The following is a 16,842-nucleotide window of genomic DNA, read 5'->3' as shown; positions in this document are numbered from 1 at the left end:
CCTCAACCCTGCACCTAGCCTCAACCCTGCACCTAGCCTCAACCCTGCACCTAGCCTCAACCCTGCACCTAGCCTCAACCCTGCACCTCAACCCTGCACCTAGCCTAAACCCTGCACCTAGCCTCAACCCTGCACCTAGCCTCAACCCTGCACCTAAACCCTGCACCTAGCCTTAACCCTGCACCTAGCCTCAACCCTGCACCTAGCCTCAACCCTGCACCTAAACCCTGCACCTAGCCTTAACCCATGCACCTAGCCTCAACCCTGCACCTAGCCTCAACCCTGCACCTAGCCTCAACCCTGCACCTAGCCTCATCCCTGCACCTAGCCTCAACCCTGCACCTAAACCCTGCACCTAGCCTTAACCCTGCACCTAGCCTCAACCCTGCACCTAGCCTCAACCCTGCACCTAGCCTTAACCCTGCACCTATCCTTAACCCTGCACCTAGCCTCAACCCTGCACCTAGCCTCAACCCTGCACCTAGCCTTAACCCTGCACCTAGCCTCAACCCTGCACCTAGCCTCAACCCTGCACCTAGCCTCAACCCTGCACCTAGCCTCAACCCTGCACCTAGCCTCAACCCTGCACCTAGCCTCAACCCTGCACCTAGCCTCAACCCTGCACCTAGCCTCAACCCTGCACCTAGCCTCAACCCTGCACCTAGCCTCAACCCTGCACCTAGCCTCAACCCTGCACCTAGCCTTAACCCTGCACCTAGCCTCAACCCTGCACCTAGCCTCAACCCTGCACCTAGCCTTAACCCTGCACCTAGCCTCAACCCTGCACCTAGCCTCAACCATGCACCTAGCCTCAACCCTGCACCTAGCCTCAACCCTGCACCTAGCCTCAACCCTGCACCTAGCCTCAACCCTGCACCTAGCCTCAACCCTGCACCTAGCCTCAACCCTGCACCTAGCCTCAACCCTGCACCTAGCCTCAACCCTGCACCTAGCCTCAACCCTGCACCTAGCCTCAACCCTGCACCTAGCCTCAACCCTGCACCTAGCCTCAACCCTGCACCTAGCCTCAACCCTGCACCTAGCCTCAACCCTGCACCTAGCCTCAACCCTGCACCTAGCCTTAACCCTGCACCTAGCCTCAACCCTGCACCTAGCCTCAACCCTGCACCTAGCCTCAACCCTACACCTGCAACAACAATGTGCTTTGTAAGTGCTCATGTCTATGTTGTGGAGGTTGTAGTGATGTTGTATCATGTCTGTGTTGTGGAGGTTGTAGTGATGTTGTATCATGTCTGTGTTTAGGTTGTAGTGATGTTGTATCATGTCTGTGTTGTTTAGGTTGTAGTGATGTTGTATCATGTCTGTGTTGTGGAGGTTGTAGTGATGTTGTATCAGGTCTCTGTTGTTTAGGTTGTAGTGATGTTGTATCATGTCTGTGTTGTGGAGGTTGTAGTGATGTTGTATCATGTCTGTGTTGTGAAGGTTGTAGTGATGTTGTATCATGTCTGTGTTGTGGAGGTTGTAGTGATGTTGTATCATGTCTGTGTTGTGGAGGTTGTAGTGATGTTGTATCATGTCTGTGTTGTAGTGATGTTGTATCATGTCTGTGTTGTGGAGGTTGTAGTGATGTTGTAGTGATGTTGTCTCATGTCTGTGTTGTGGAGGTTGTAGTGATGTTGTATCATGTCTGTGTTGTGGAGGTTGTAGTGATGTTGTATCATGTCTGTGTTGTTTAGGTTGTAGTGATGTTGTATCATGGCTGTGTTGTGGAGGTTGTAGTGATGTTGTATCATGGCTGTGTTGTGGAGGTTGTAGTGATGTTGTATCATGTCTGTGTTTAGGTTGTAGTGATGTTGTATCATGTCTGTGTTTAGGTTGTAGTGATGTTGTATCATGTCTGTGTTGTTTAGGTTGTAGTGATGTTGTATCATGTCTGTGTTTAGGTTGTAGTGATGTTGTATCATGTCTGTGTTTAGGTTGTAGTGATGTTGTATCATGTCTGTGTTTAGGTTGTAGTGATGTTGTGGAGGTTGTAGTGATGTTGTATCATGTCTGTGTTTAGGTTGTAGTGATGTTGTCTCATGTCTGTGTTGTGGAGGTTGTAGTGATGTTGTATCATGTCTGTGTTTAGGTTGTAGTGATGTTGTATCATGTCTGTGTTTAGGTTGTAGTGATGTTGTATCATGTCTGTGTTTAGGTTGTAGTGATGTTGTATCATGTCTGTGTTTAGGTTGTAGTGATGTTGTATCATGTCTGTGTTGTTTAGGTTGTAGTGATGTTGTATCATGTCTGTGTTGTTTAGGTTGTAGTGATGTTGTATCATGTCTGTGTTTAGGTTGTAGTGATGTTGTATCATGTCTGTGTTTAGGTTGTAGTGATGTTGTATCATGTCTGTGTTGTGGAGGTTGTAGTGATGTTGTATCATGTCTGTGTTTAGGTTGTAGTGATGTTGTATCTCGTCTGTGTTGTGGAGGTTGTAGTGATGTTGTATCATGTCTGTGTTGTGGAGGTTGTAGTGATGTTGTATCATGTCTGTGTTGTAGTGATGTTGTATCATGTCTGTTGTGGAGGTTGTAGTGATGTTGTCTCATGTCTGTGTTGTAGTGATGTTGTATCATGTCTGTTGTGGAGGTTGTAGTGATGTTGTATCATGGCTGTGTTGTGGAGGTTGTAGTGATGTTGTATCATGTCTGTGTTTAGGTTGTAGTGATGTTGTATCATGTCTGTTGTGAAGGTTGTAGTGATGTTGTATCATGTCTGTGTTTAGGTTGTAGTGATGTTGTATCATGTCTGTTGTGGAGGTTGTAGTGATGTTGTATCATGGCTGTGTTGTTTAGGTTGTAGTGATGTTGTATCATGTCTGTGTTTAGGTTGTAGTGATGTTGTATCTTGTCTGTGTTGTGGAGGTTGTAGTGATGTTGTATCATGTCTGTGTTTAGGTTGTAGTGATGTTGTATCATGTCTGTGTTGTTTAGGTTGTAGTGATGTTGTATCATGTCTGTGTTTAGGTTGTAGTGATGTTGTATCATGGCTGTGTTGTTTAGGTTGTAGTGATGTTGTATCATGTCTGTTGTGAAGGTTGTAGTGATGTTGTATCATGTCTGTGTTGTTTAGGTTGTAGTGATGTTGTATCATGTCTGTGTTGTTGTATCATGTCTGTGTTTAGGTTGTAGTGATGTTGTATCATGTCTGTGTTTAGGTTGTAGTGATGTTGTATCATGTCTGTGTTGTTTAGGTTGTAGTGATGTTGTATCATGTCTGTGTTTAGGTTGTAGTGATGTATCATGCCTGTGTTTAGGTTGTAGTGATGTTGTATCATGTCTGTGTTTAGGTTGTAGTGATGTTGTATCATGTCTGTGTTTAGGTTGTAGTGATGTTGTATCATGTCTGTGTTGTTTAGGTTGTAGTGATGTTGTATCATGTCTGTGTTGTTTAGGTTGTAGTGATGTTGTATCATGTCTGTGTTTAGGTTGTAGTGATGTTGTATCATGTCTGTGTTTAGGTTGTAGTGATGTTGTATCATGTCTGTGTTGTTTAGGTTGTAGTGATGTTGTATCATGTCTGTGTTTAGGTTGTAGTGATGTTGTATCATGTCTGTGTTGTTTAGGTTGTAGTGATGTTGTATCATGTCTGTGTTGTTTAGGTTGTAGTGATGTTGTATCATGTCTGTGTTTAGGTTGTAGTGATGTTGTATCATGTCTGTGTTTAGGTTGTAGTGATGTTGTATCATGTCTGTGTTGTGGAGGTTGTAGTGATGTTGTATCATGTCTGTGTTTAGGTTGTAGTGATGTTGTCTCATGTCTGTGTTGTGGAGGTTGTAGTGATGTTGTATCATGTCTGTGTTTAGGTTGTAGTGATGTTGTATCTTGTCTGTGTTGTGGAGGTTGTAGTGATGTTGTATCATGTCTGTGTTGTGGAGGTTGTAGTGATGTTGTATCATGTCTGTGTTGTAGTGATGTTGTATCATGTCTATGTTGTGGAGGTTGTATCATGTCTGTTGTGGAGGTTGTAGTGATGTTGTCTCATGTCTGTGTTGTGGATGTTGTAGTGATGTTGTATCATGTCTGTTGTGGAGGTTGTAGTGATGTTGTATCATGGCTGTGTTGTGGAGGTTGTAGTGATGTTGTATCATGTCTGTGTTGTTTAGGTTGTAGTGATGTTGTATCATGTCTGTTGTGAAGGTTGTAGTGATGTTGTATCATGTCTGTGTTTAGGTTGTAGTGATGTTGTATCATGTCTGTTGTGGAGGTTGTAGTGATGTTGTATCATGGCTGTGTTGTTTAGGTTGTAGTGATGTTGTATCATGTCTGTGTTTAGGTTGTAGTGATGTTGTATCTTGTCTGTGTTGTGGAGGTTGTAGTGATGTTGTATCATGTCTGTGTTTAGGTTGTAGTGATGTTGTATCATGTCTGTGTTGTTTAGGTTGTAGTGATGTTGTATCATGTCTGTGTTTAGGTTGTAGTGATGTTGTATCATGGCTGTGTTGTTTAGGTTGTAGTGATGTTGTATCATGTCTGTGTTGTTTAGGTTGTAGTGATGTTGTATCATGTCTGTGTTTAGGTTGTAGTGATGTTGTATCATGTCTGTGTTGTTTAGGTTGTAGTGATGTTGTATCATGTCTGTGTTGTTTAGGTTGTAGTGATGTTGTATCATGTCTGTGTTTAGGTTGTAGTGATGTCGTATCATGTCTGTGTTTAGGTTGTAGTGATGTTGTATCATGTCTGTGTTTAGGTTGTAGTGATGTTGTATCATGTCTGTGTTTAGGTTGTAGTGATGTTGTATCATGTCTGTGTTTAGGTTGTAGTGATGTTGTATCATGTCTGTGTTGTTTAGGTTGTAGTGATGTTGTATCATGTCTGTGTTGTTTAGGTTGTAGTGATGTTGTATCATGTCTGTGTTGTTTAGGTTGTAGTGATGTTGTATCATGTCTGTGTTGTTTAGGTTGTAGTGATGTTGTATCATGTCTGTGTTGTTTAGGTTGTAGTGATGTTGTATCATGTCTGTGTTGTTTAGGTTGTAGTGATGTTGTATCATGTCTGTGTTTAGGTTGTAGTGATGTTGTATCATGTCTGTGTTTAGGTTGTAGTGATGTTGTATCATGTCTGTGTTTAGGTTGTAGTGATGTTGTCTCATGTCTGTGTTGTGGATGTTGTAGTGATGTTGTATCATGTCTGTTGTGGAGGTTGTAGTGATGTTGTATCATGGCTGTGTTGTGGAGGTTGTAGTGATGTTGTATCATGTCTGTGTTGTTTAGGTTGTAGTGATGTTGTATCATGTCTGTTGTGAAGGTTGTAGTGATGTTGTATCATGTCTGTGTTTAGGTTGTAGTGATGTTGTATCATGTCTGTTGTGGAGGTTGTAGTGATGTTGTATCATGGCTGTGTTGTTTAGGTTGTAGTGATGTTGTATCATGGCTGTTGTTTAGGTTGTAGTGATTTTGTATCATGTCTGTGTTTAGGTTGTAGTGATGTTGTATCATGTCTGTGTTGTGGAGGTTGTAGTGATGTTGTATCATGTCTGTGTTGTGGAGGTTGTAGTGATGTTGTATCATGTCTGTGTTGTAGTGATGTTGTATCATGTCTGTGTTTAGGTTGTAGTGATGTTGTATCATGTCTGTTGTGGAGGTTGTAGTGATGTTGTATCATGGCTGTGTTGTTTAGGTTGTAGTGATGTTGTATCATGTCTGTGTTTAGGTTGTAGTGATGTTGTATCTTGTCTGTGTTGTGGAGGTTGTAGTGATGTTGTATCATGTCTGTGTTTAGGTTGTAGTGATGTTGTATCATGTCTGTGTTGTTTAGGTTGTAGTGATGTTGTATCATGTCTGTGTTTAGGTTGTAGTGATGTTGTATCATGGCTGTGTTGTTTAGGTTGTAGTGATGTTGTATCATGTCTGTTGTGAAGGTTGTAGTGATGTTGTATCATGTCTGTGTTGTTTAGGTTGTAGTGATGTTGTATCATGTCTGTGTTGTTGTATCATGTCTGTGTTTAGGTTGTAGTGATGTTGTATCATGTCTGTGTTTAGGTTGTAGTGATGTTGTATCATGTCTGTGTTGTTTAGGTTGTAGTGATGTTGTATCATGTCTGTGTTTAGGTTGTAGTGATGTATCATGTCTGTGTTTAGGTTGTAGTGATGTTGTATCATGTCTGTGTTTAGGTTGTAGTGATGTTGTATCATGTCTGTGTTGTTTAGGTTGTAGTGATGTTGTATCATGTCTGTGTTGTTTAGGTTGTAGTGATGTTGTATCATGTCTGTGTTGTTTAGGTTGTAGTGATGTTGTATCATGTCTGTGTTTAGGTTGTAGTGATGTTGTATCATGTCTGTGTTTAGGTTGTAGTGATGTTCTATCATGTCTGTGTTGTGGAGGTTGTAGTGATGTTGTATCATGTCTGTGTTTAGGTTGTAGTGATGTTGTCTCATGTCTGTGTTGTGGAGGTTGTAGTGATGTTGTATCATGTCTGTGTTTAGGTTGTAGTGATGTTGTATCTTGTCTGTGTTGTGGAGGTTGTAGTGATGTTGTATCATGTCTGTGTTGTGGAGGTTGTAGTGATGTTGTATCATGTCTGTGTTGTAGTGATGTTGTATCATGTCTATGTTGTGGAGGTTGTATCATGTCTGTTGTGGAGGTTGTAGTGATGTTGTCTCATGTCTGTGTTGTGGATGTTGTAGTGATGTTGTATCATGTCTGTTGTGGAGGTTGTAGTGATGTTGTATCATGGCTGTGTTGTGGAGGTTGTAGTGATGTTGTATCATGTCTGTGTTGTTTAGGTTGTAGTGATGTTGTATCATGTCTGTTGTGAAGGTTGTAGTGATGTTGTATCATGTCTGTGTTTAGGTTGTAGTGATGTTGTATCATGTCTGTTGTGGAGGTTGTAGTGATGTTGTATCATGGCTGTGTTGTTTAGGTTGTAGTGATGTTGTATCATGTCTGTGTTTAGGTTGTAGTGATGTTGTATCTTGTCTGTGTTGTGGAGGTTGTAGTGATGTTGTATCATGTCTGTGTTTAGGTTGTAGTGATGTTGTATCATGTCTGTGTTGTTTAGGTTGTAGTGATGTTGTATCATGTCTGTGTTTAGGTTGTAGTGATGTTGTATCATGGCTGTGTTGTTTAGGTTGTAGTGATGTTGTATCATGTCTGTTGTGAAGGTTGTAGTGATGTTGTATCATGTCTGTGTTGTTTAGGTTGTAGTGATGTTGTATCATGTCTGTGTTGTTTAGGTTGTAGTGATGTTGTATCATGTCTGTGTTGTTTAGGTTGTAGTGATGTTGTATCATGTCTGTGTTTAGGTTGTAGTGATGTTGTATCATGTCTGTGTTGTTTAGGTTGTAGTGATGTTGTATCATGTCTGTGTTGTTTAGGTTGTAGTGATGTTGTATCATGTCTGTGTTTAGGTTGTAGTGATGTTGTATCATGTCTGTGTTTAGGTTGTAGTGATGTTGTATCATGTCTGTGTTTAGGTTGTAGTGATGTTGTATCATGTCTGTGTTGTTTAGGTTGTAGTGATGTTGTATCATGTCTGTGTTGTTTAGGTTGTAGTGATGTTGTATCATGTCTGTGTTGTTTAGGTTGTAGTGATGTTGTATCATGTCTGTGTTTAGGTTGTAGTGATGTTGTATCATGTCTGTGTTTAGGTTGTAGTGATGTTGTATCATGTCTGTGTTTAGGTTGTAGTGATGTTGTCTCATGTCTGTGTTGTGGATGTTGTAGTGATGTTGTATCATGTCTGTTGTGGAGGTTGTAGTGATGTTGTATCATGGCTGTGTTGTGGAGGTTGTAGTGATGTTGTATCATGTCTGTGTTGTTTAGGTTGTAGTGATGTTGTATCATGTCTGTTGTGAAGGTTGTAGTGATGTTGTATCATGTCTGTGTTTAGGTTGTAGTGATGTTGTATCATGTCTGTTGTGGAGGTTGTAGTGATGTTGTATCATGGCTGTGTTGTTTAGGTTGTAGTGATGTTGTATCATGTCTGTGTTTAGGTTGTAGTGATGTTGTATCTTGTCTGTGTTGTGGAGGTTGTAGTGATGTTGTATCATGTCTGTGTTGTTTAGGTTGTAGTGATGTTGTATCATGTCTGTGTTTAGGTTGTAGTGATGTTGTATCATGTCTGTGTTGTGGAGGTTGTAGTGATGTTGTATCATGTCTGTGTTTAGGTTGTAGTGATGTTGTCTCATGTCTGTGTTTAGGTTGTAGTGATGTTGTATCATGTCTGTGTTGTGGAGGTTGTAGTGATGTTGTATCATGTCTGTGTTGTAGTGATGTTATATCATGTCTATGTTGTGGAGGTTGTATCATGTCTGTTGTGGAGGTTGTAGTGATGTTGTCTCATGTCTGTGTTGTGGATGTTGTAGTGATGTTGTATCATGTCTGTTGTGGAGGTTGTAGTGATGTTGTATCATGGCTGTGTTGTGGAGGTTGTAGTGATGTTGTCTCATGTCTGTGTTGTGGATGTTGTAGTGATGTTGTATCATGTCTGTTGTGGAGGTTGTAGTGATGTTGTATCATGTCTGTGTTGTTTAGGTTGTAGTGATGTTGTATCATGTCTGTTGTGAAGGTTGTAGTGATGTTGTATCATGTCTGTGTTTAGGTTGTAGTGATGTTGTATCATGTCTGTTGTGGAGGTTGTAGTGATGTTGTATCATGGCTGTGTTGTTTAGGTTGTAGTGATGTTGTATCATGTCTGTGTTTAGGTTGTAGTGATGTTGTATCTTGTCTGTGTTGTGGAGGTTGTAGTGATGTTGTATCATGGCTGTTGTTTAGGTTGTAGTGATTTTGTATCATGTCTGTGTTTAGGTTGTAGTGATGTTGTATCATGTCTGTGTTGTGGAGGTTGTAGTGATGTTGTATCATGTCTGTGTTGTGGAGGTTGTAGTGATGTTGTATCATGTCTGTGTTGTAGTGATGTTGTATCATGTCTGTGTTGTAGTGATGTTGTATCATGTCTATGTTGTAGTGATGTAGTGATGTTGTATCATGTCTGTGTTGTGGAGGTTGTAGTGATGTTGTATCATGTCTGTGTTGTTTAGGTTGTAGTGATGTTGTATCTTGTCTGTGTTGTGGAGGTTGTAGTGATGTTGTATCATGTCTGTGTTGTGGAGGTTGTAGTGATGTTGTATCATGTCTGTGTTGTAGTGATATTGTATCATGTCTATGTTGTGGAGGTTGTATCATGTCTGTTGTGGAGGTTGTAGTGATGTTGTCTCATGTCTGTGTTGTGGATGTTGTAGTGATGTTGTATCATGTCTGTTGTGGAGGTTGTAGTGATGTTGTATCATGTCTGTGTTGTGGAGGTTGTAGTGATGTTGTATCATGTCTGTGTTGTTTAGGTTGTAGTGATGTTGTATCATGTCTGTTGTGAAGGTTGTAGTGATGTTGTATCATGTCTGTGTTGTTTAGGTTGTAGTGATGTTGTATCATGTCTGTGTTTAGGTTGTAGTGATGTTGTATCATGGCTGTGTTGTTTAGGTTGTAGTGATGTTGTATCATGTCTGTTGTGAAGGTTGTAGTGATGTTGTATCATGTCTGTGTTGTTTAGGTTGTAGTGATGTTGTATCATGTCTGTGTTTAGGTTGTAGTGATGTTGTATCTTGTCTGTGTTGTTTAGGTTGTAGTGATGTTGTATCATGTCTGTGTTGTTTAGGTTGTAGTGATGTTGTATCATGTCTGTGTTTAGGTTGTAGTGATGTTGTATCATGTTTGTGTTGTGGAGGTTGTAGTGATGTTGTATCATGTCTGTGTTGTGGAGGTTGTAGTGATGTTGTATCATGTCTGTGTTGTAGTGATGTTGTATCATGTCTATGTTGTGGAGGTTGTAGTGATGTAGTGATGTTGTATCATGTCTGTGTTGTAGTGATGTTGTATCATGTCTGTGTTGTGGAGGTTGTATCATGTCTGTTGTGGAGGTTGTAGTGATGTTGTATCATGTCTGTGTTGTGGAGGTTGTAGTGATGTTGTATCATGTCTGTGTTGTTTAGGTTGTAGTGATGTTGTAGTGATGTTGTATCATGTCTGTGTTGTTTAGGTTGTAGTGATGTTGTAGTGATGTTGTATCATGTCTGTGTTGTGGAGGTTGTAGTGATGTTGTATCATATCTGTGTTTAGGTTGTAGTGATGTTGTATCATGTCTGTGTTGTGGAGGTTGTAGTGATGTTGTATCATGTCTGTGTTGTAGTGATGTTGTATCATGTCTGTGTTGTGGAGGTTGTAGTGATGTTGTAGTGATGTTGTATCATGTCTGTGTTGTTTAGGTTGTAGTGATGTTGTATCATGTCTGTGTTGTGGAGGTTGTAGTGATGTTGTATCATGTCTGTGTTGTGGAGGTTGTAGTGATGTTGTATCATGTCTGTGTTGTTTAGGTTGTAGTGATGTTGTATCATGTCTGTGTTGTGGAGGTTGTAGTGATGTTGTATCATGTCTGTGTTTAGGTTGTAGTGATGTTGTATCATGTCTGTGTTTAGGTTGTAGTGATGTTGTATCATGTCTGTGTTGTTTAGGTTGTAGTGATGTTGTATCATGTCTGTGTTGTGGAGGTTGTAGTGATGTTGTATCATGTCTGTGTTGTGGAGGTTGTAGTGATGTTGTATCATGTCTGTGTTGTTTAGGTTGTAGTGATGTTGTATCATGTCTGTGTTGTGGAGGTTGTAGTGATGTTGTATCATGTCTGTGTTGTTTAGGTTGTAGTGATGTTGTATCATGTCTGTGTTGTGGAGGTTGTAGTGATGTTGTATCATGTCTGTGTTGTGGAGGTTGTAGTGATGTTGTATCATGTCTGTGTTGTGGAGGTTGTAGTGATGTTGTATCATGTCTGTGTTGTGGAGGTTGTAGTGATGTTGTATCATGTCTGTGTTGTGGAGGTTGTATCATGTCTGTGTTGTGGAGGTTGTAGTGATGTTGTATCATGTCTGTGTTGTGGAGGTTGTATCATGTCTGTGTTGTGGAGGTTGTATCATGTCTGTGTTGTGGAGGTTGTAGTGATGTTGTCTCATGTCTGTGTTGTGGAGGTTGTAGTGATGTTGTATCATGTCTGTGTTGTTTAGGTTGTAGTGATGTTGTATCATGTCTGTGTTGTGGAGGTTGTAGTGATGTTGTATCATGTCTGTGTTGTTTAGGTTGTAGTGATGTTGTATCATGTCTGTGTTGTGGAGGTTGTAGTGATGTTGTATCATGTCTGTGTTGTGGAGGTTGTAGTGATGTTGTATCATGTCTGTGTTGTGGAGGTTGTATCATGTCTGTGTTGTTTAGGTTGTAGTGATGTTGTATCATGTCTGTGTTGTGGAGGTTGTAGTGATGTTGTATCATGTCTGTGTTGTGGAGGTTGTAGTGATGATGTATCATGTCTGTGTTGTGGAGGTTGTATCATGTCTGTGTTGTGGAGGTTGTAGTGATGTTGTATCATGTCTGTGTTGTGGAGGTTGTAGTGATGTTGTATCATGTCTGTGTTGTGGAGGTTGTAGTGATGTTGTATCATGTCTGTGTTGTGGAGGTTGTAGTGATGTTGTATCATGTCTGTGTTGTGGAGGTTGTAGTGATGTTGTATCATGTCTGTGTTGTGGAGGTTGTAGTGATGTTTTATCATGTCTGTGTTGTTTAGGTTGGGGGTGTTGTTCACTCCTCTGCTTCCTGCTGTACAGATCATCAAACTACTGCTTCTCTTCTACATGAAGCAGGTAGGTACACCTCTGTTCTGATCACTGCCATGATCATACTGGTAACTGGACTATGTAGACGAATTACTATCCAACTACAACTGAATGTCAACTGACCTTTAACCCTGTCTCTCTCTGTGTGTGTGTGTGTGTGTCTCTCACTCCCCCCCCCCCCCCCCCCCCCCACCAGACTAGTGTGATGATGAACTGCCAGTCCCCTAGGAAGCCCTATAGGGCCAGTCAGATGAGCACCATCTTCATCACTCTCCTCTGCTGCCCTTCCTTCCTGGGGGCTGCTGTTTGTGTCAGCTACACCATGTGGAGGTAAGGAGAGATGGACAGATGTCAGTAACACACACACTGAAGATGTTGAACACACACTGAAGATGTTGAACACACACTGAAGATGTTGAACACACACTGAAGATGTTGAACACACACTGAAGATGTTGAACACACACTGAAGATGTTGAACACACACTGAAGATGTTGAACACACACTGAAGATGTTGAACACACACATACCTGCAATATACATTATCCACATGGATAACGTAGTATACCAATCTCTCTCCCTCCAGTATCTGTCCACTATGTTCCAGTCAATATACATTATCCACATGGATAACGTAGTATATAAATCTCTCTCCCTCCAGTATCTGTCCACTATGTTCCAGTCAATATACATTATCCACATAGATAACGTAGTATACCAATCTCTCTCCCTCCAGTATCTGTCCACTATGTTCCAGTCAATATACATTATCCACATAGATAACGTAGTATACCAATCTCTCTCCCTCCAGTATCTGTCCACTATGTTCCAGTCAATATACATTATCCACATGGATAACGTAGTATACCAATCTCTCTCCCTCCAGTATCTGTCCACTATGTTCCAGTCAATATACCAATCTCTCTCCCTCCAGTATCTGTCCACTATGTTCCAGTCAATATACATTATCCACATAGATAACGTAGTATACCAATCTCTCTCCCTCCAGTATCTGTCCACTATGTTCCAGTCAATATATCAATCTCTCTCCCTCCAGTATCTGTCCACTATGTTCCAGTCAATATACATTATCCACATAGATAACATAGTATATCAATCTCTCTCCCTCCAGTATCCGTCCGTCTGAGTCATGCGGTCCGTTCCGCAGCCTGTCCACTATGTTCCAGTCAGGGAAGCTGTGGGTGAAGGAGTTGGAGACACACAACCCTAACCTGGCCTGGTTAGCCTGGGCTCACAGTTACATAGTGGAGAACCCTCTGTTTCTGTTCCTCGCTGCTGGGATCTTCCTGTGAGTTGCACACACCGGTGTAAAGACACACATAGAGAGAATCTGTCTGTCTGTCTGACTGAGCGAGCTCACAGCTACATGGTGGAGAACCTCTGTTAGGATGAGAGCTTGAGGGATTTGACACAAACTAAGTTCCGTCAGGTTGCTTTGATCATTTCTGTCAGTATCTCTGTAAAGGAGAAGGTTGTTGTGTGTTTTCATACTGTCTCTCTGTGTCTCTCAGGATAGTGATGTACTTCAACACCCAGGTGGTGGATGGACAGAGGAAGATTATCAGTCTGCTGCAGGAGCAAATAGAAAATGTAACGTCTCTCAACTCTCTTATACAATACTAATGTGACTTAACCCTTTATAACAGTGTGACTTAACCCTTTATAACAGTGTGACTTAACCCTTCATAACAGTGTGACTTAACCCTTCATAAGTGTGACTTAACCCTTCATAAGTGTGACTTAACCCTTTATAAGTGTGACTTAACCCTTTATAACAGTGTGACTTAACCCTTCATAAGTGTGACTTAACCCTTCATAAGTGTGACTTAACCCTTCATAAGTGTGACTTAACCCTTTATAACAGTGTGACTTAACCCTTTATAACAGTGTGACTTAACCCTTCATAAGTGTGACTTAACCCTTCATAAGTGTGACTTAACCCTTTATAACAGTGTGACTTAACCCTTCATAAGTGTGACTTAACCCTTCATAAGTGTGACTTAACCCTTTATAACAGTGTGACTTAACCCTTCATAAGTGTGACTTAACCCTTCATAAGTGTGACTTAACCCTTTATAACAGTGTGACTTAACCCTTCATAAGTGTGACTTAACCCTTCATAAGTGTGACTTAACCCTTTATAACAGTGTGACTTAACCCTTCATAATTGTGACTTAACCCTTCATAAGTGTGACTTAACCCTTCATAAGTGTGACTTAACCCTTCATAACAGTGTGACTTAACCCTTCATAACAGTGTGACTTAACCCTTCATAAGAGTGTGACTTAACCCTTCATAACAGTGTAACTTAACCCTTCATAAGTGTGACTTAACCCTTCATAAGTGTGACTTAACCCTTCATAAGTGTGACTTAACCCTTCATAAGTGTTATCCAGATAGCAAACGTTCACCTCCTTTTATTACAGTACTGTCATAATAACACTGTAGTAAATAAGTACCTGTAGAAAACTGACTTTGCTGATAACTACTTTATTGAGAGAAAATGTACTTACTATGACTGTGATGTGGTTGTCTCACCTAGCTATCATAAGATGAATGCACTAACTGTAAGTCTCTCTGGATCAGAGTGTCTGCTAAATGACTCACTAACTGTAAGTCTCTGGGTCAGAGTGTCTGCTAAATGACTCACTAACTGTAAGTCTCTGGGTCAGAGTGTCTGCTAAATGACTCACTAACTGTAAGTCTCTCTGGATCAGAGTGTCTGCTAAATGACTCACTAACTGTAAGTCTCTCTGAATCAGAGTGTCTGCTAAATGACTCTGGATCAGTGTCTGCTAAATGACTCACTAACTGTAAGATCAGAGTGTCTGCTAAATGACTCACTAACTGTAAGTCTCTCTGGATCAGAGTGTCTGCTAAATGACTCACTAACTGTAAGTCTCTCTGGATCAGTGTCTGCTAAATGACTCACTAACTGTAAGTCTCTCTGGATCAGAGTGTCTGCTAAATGACTCACTAACTGTAAGTCTCTCTGGATCAGAGTGTCTGCTAAATGACTCACTAACTGTAAGTCTCTGGGTCAGAGTGTCTGCTAAATGACTCACTAACTGTAAGTCTCTCTGGATCAGAGTGTCTGCTAAATGACTCACTAACTGTCAGTCTCTCTGGATCAGAGTGTCTGCTAAATGACTCACTAACTGTAAGTCTCTCTGGATCAGAGTGTCTGCTAAATGACTCACTAACTGTAAGTCTCTCTGGATCAGAGTGTCTGCTAAATGACTCTGGATCAGAGTGTCTGCTAAATGACTCACTAACTGTAAGTCTCTCTGGATCAGAGTGTCTGCTAAATGACTCACTAACTGTAAGTCTCTCTGGATCAGAGTGTCTGCTAAATGATTCACTAACTGTAAGTCTCTCTGGATCAGAGTGTCTGCTAAATGATTCACTAACTGTAAGTCTCTCTGGATCAGAGTGTCTGCTAAATGACTCTGGATCAGTGTCTGCTAAATGACTCACTAACTGTAAGTCTCTCTGGATCAGAGTGTCTGCTAAATTACTCACTAACTGTAAGTCTCTCTGGATCAGAGTGTCTGCTAAATGACTCACTAACTGTAAGTCTCTCTGGATCAGAGTGTCTGCTAAATGACTCACTAACTGTAAGTCTCTCTGGATCAGAGTGTCTCCTAAATGACTCACTAACTGTAAGTCTCTCTGGATCAGAGTGTCTGCTAAATGACTCACTAACTGTAAGTCTCTCTGGATCAGAGTGTCTGCTAAATTACTCAAATGTCAATGTAGAAAATGTACGTTCAACACTCTGTATACAACCACTTAACTTGTCATGGAGTGTTCTAACACTATGTATTCGGTGATAATGGAGTGTTCTAACACTGTGTATTCGGTGATAATGGAGTGTTCTAACACTGTGTATTCGGTGATAATGGAGTGTTCTAACACTGTGTATTCGGTGATAATGGAGTGTTCTAACACTGTGTATACGGTGATAATGGAGTGTTCTAACACTGTGTATACGGTGATAATGGAGTGTTCTAACACTGTATAATGTGATAATGGAGTGTTCTAACACTGTGTATAATGTGATAATGGAGTGTTCTAACACTGTATAATGTGATAATGGAGTGTTCTAACACTGTGTATTCGGTGATAATGGAGTGTTCTAACACTGTGTATACGGTGATAATGGAGTGTTCTAACACTGTGTATACGGTGATAATGGAGTGTTCTAACACTGTATAATGTGATAATGGAGTGTTCTAACACTGTGTATAATGTGATAATGGAGTGTTCTAACACTGTATAAGGTGATAATGGAGCGTTCTAACACTGTGTATAATGTGATAATGGAGTGTTCGAACACTGTGTATAATGTGATAATGGAGTGTTCTAACACTGTGTATAATGTGATAATGGAGTGTTCTAACACTGTATAATGTGATAATGGAGCGTTCTAACACTGTGTATAATGTGATAATGGAGTGTTCTAACACTGTATAATGTGATAATGGAGCGTTCTAACACTGTATAATGTGATAATGGAGCGTTCTAACACTGTATTAATGGAGTGTTCTAACACTGTGTATAAGGTGTTAATGAAGTGTTGTGTAAGGTGTTAAGTGTTCTAACACTGTATATAATGTGATAATGGAGCGTTCTAACACTGTGTATAAGGTGTTAATTAAGTGTTGTGTAAGGTGTTAAGTGTTCTAACACTGTGTATATAATGTGATAATGGAGTGTTCTAACACTGTGTATGTAATGTGTTAATGGAGTGTTCTAACACTGTGTTAATGGAGTGTTCTAATACTGTGTATAATGTGATAATGGAGTGTTCTAATACTGTGTATAATGTGATAATGGAGTGTTCTAATACTGTGTATAATGTGATAATGGAGTGTTCTAATACTGTGTATAATGTGATAATGGAGTGTTCTAATACTGTGTATAATGTGATAATGGAGTGTTCTAACGCTGTGTATAATGTGATAATGGAGCGTTCTAACACTGTGTATAATGTGATAATGGAGTGTTCTAACACTGTGTATAAGGTGTTAATGGCCAGCTACAGTTGTTCCCTGGTGACCTGTATCATTGTGTCTCTAGGAGGGGGAGGATAAGAAGTTCCTGATCACTCGTCTCCAGGCCATCCACCAGCAGAAACGACCCCTCTCCCCTCGTAGACTCACCAGTCAGGCCAGTCAGGTGTGTGTATGAGAGAGAGAGTTTGTGCCTGAAGGAGGAGAGT

At 40.7% G+C, this 16,842-nt stretch overlaps 1 protein-coding gene across 3 annotated transcripts in view; it reads left to right on the top strand.

Annotated features, from left to right (window-relative positions):
• Positions 1-16,842, top strand: part of tmc6b (transmembrane channel-like 6b) — a 55,139-nt gene that overhangs the window by 36,676 nt on the left and 1,621 nt on the right. For all 3 annotated transcript variants that reach the window (XM_090195363.1, XM_090195364.1, XM_090195362.1), the window contains exons 17-21: positions 11,548-11,623; positions 11,793-11,926; positions 12,730-12,906; positions 13,130-13,208; positions 16,701-16,799. In XM_090195363.1, coding sequence (XP_090051489.1) covers positions 11,548-11,623; positions 11,793-11,926; positions 12,730-12,906; positions 13,130-13,208; positions 16,701-16,799 — 565 coding nt within the window. The remainder of the gene's footprint in view (positions 1-11,547; positions 11,624-11,792; positions 11,927-12,729; positions 12,907-13,129; positions 13,209-16,700; positions 16,800-16,842) is intronic.

This window comes from Oncorhynchus mykiss, chromosome 13 (assembly GCF_057628025.1).
Source record: "Oncorhynchus mykiss isolate SJ-2025 chromosome 13, ASM5762802v1, whole genome shotgun sequence".
NCBI lineage: Eukaryota > Metazoa > Chordata > Actinopteri > Salmoniformes > Salmonidae > Oncorhynchus > Oncorhynchus mykiss.
The sequence above is the reverse complement of the archived record's forward strand: the minus strand, read 5'-3'. Positions and strand labels throughout refer to the sequence as shown.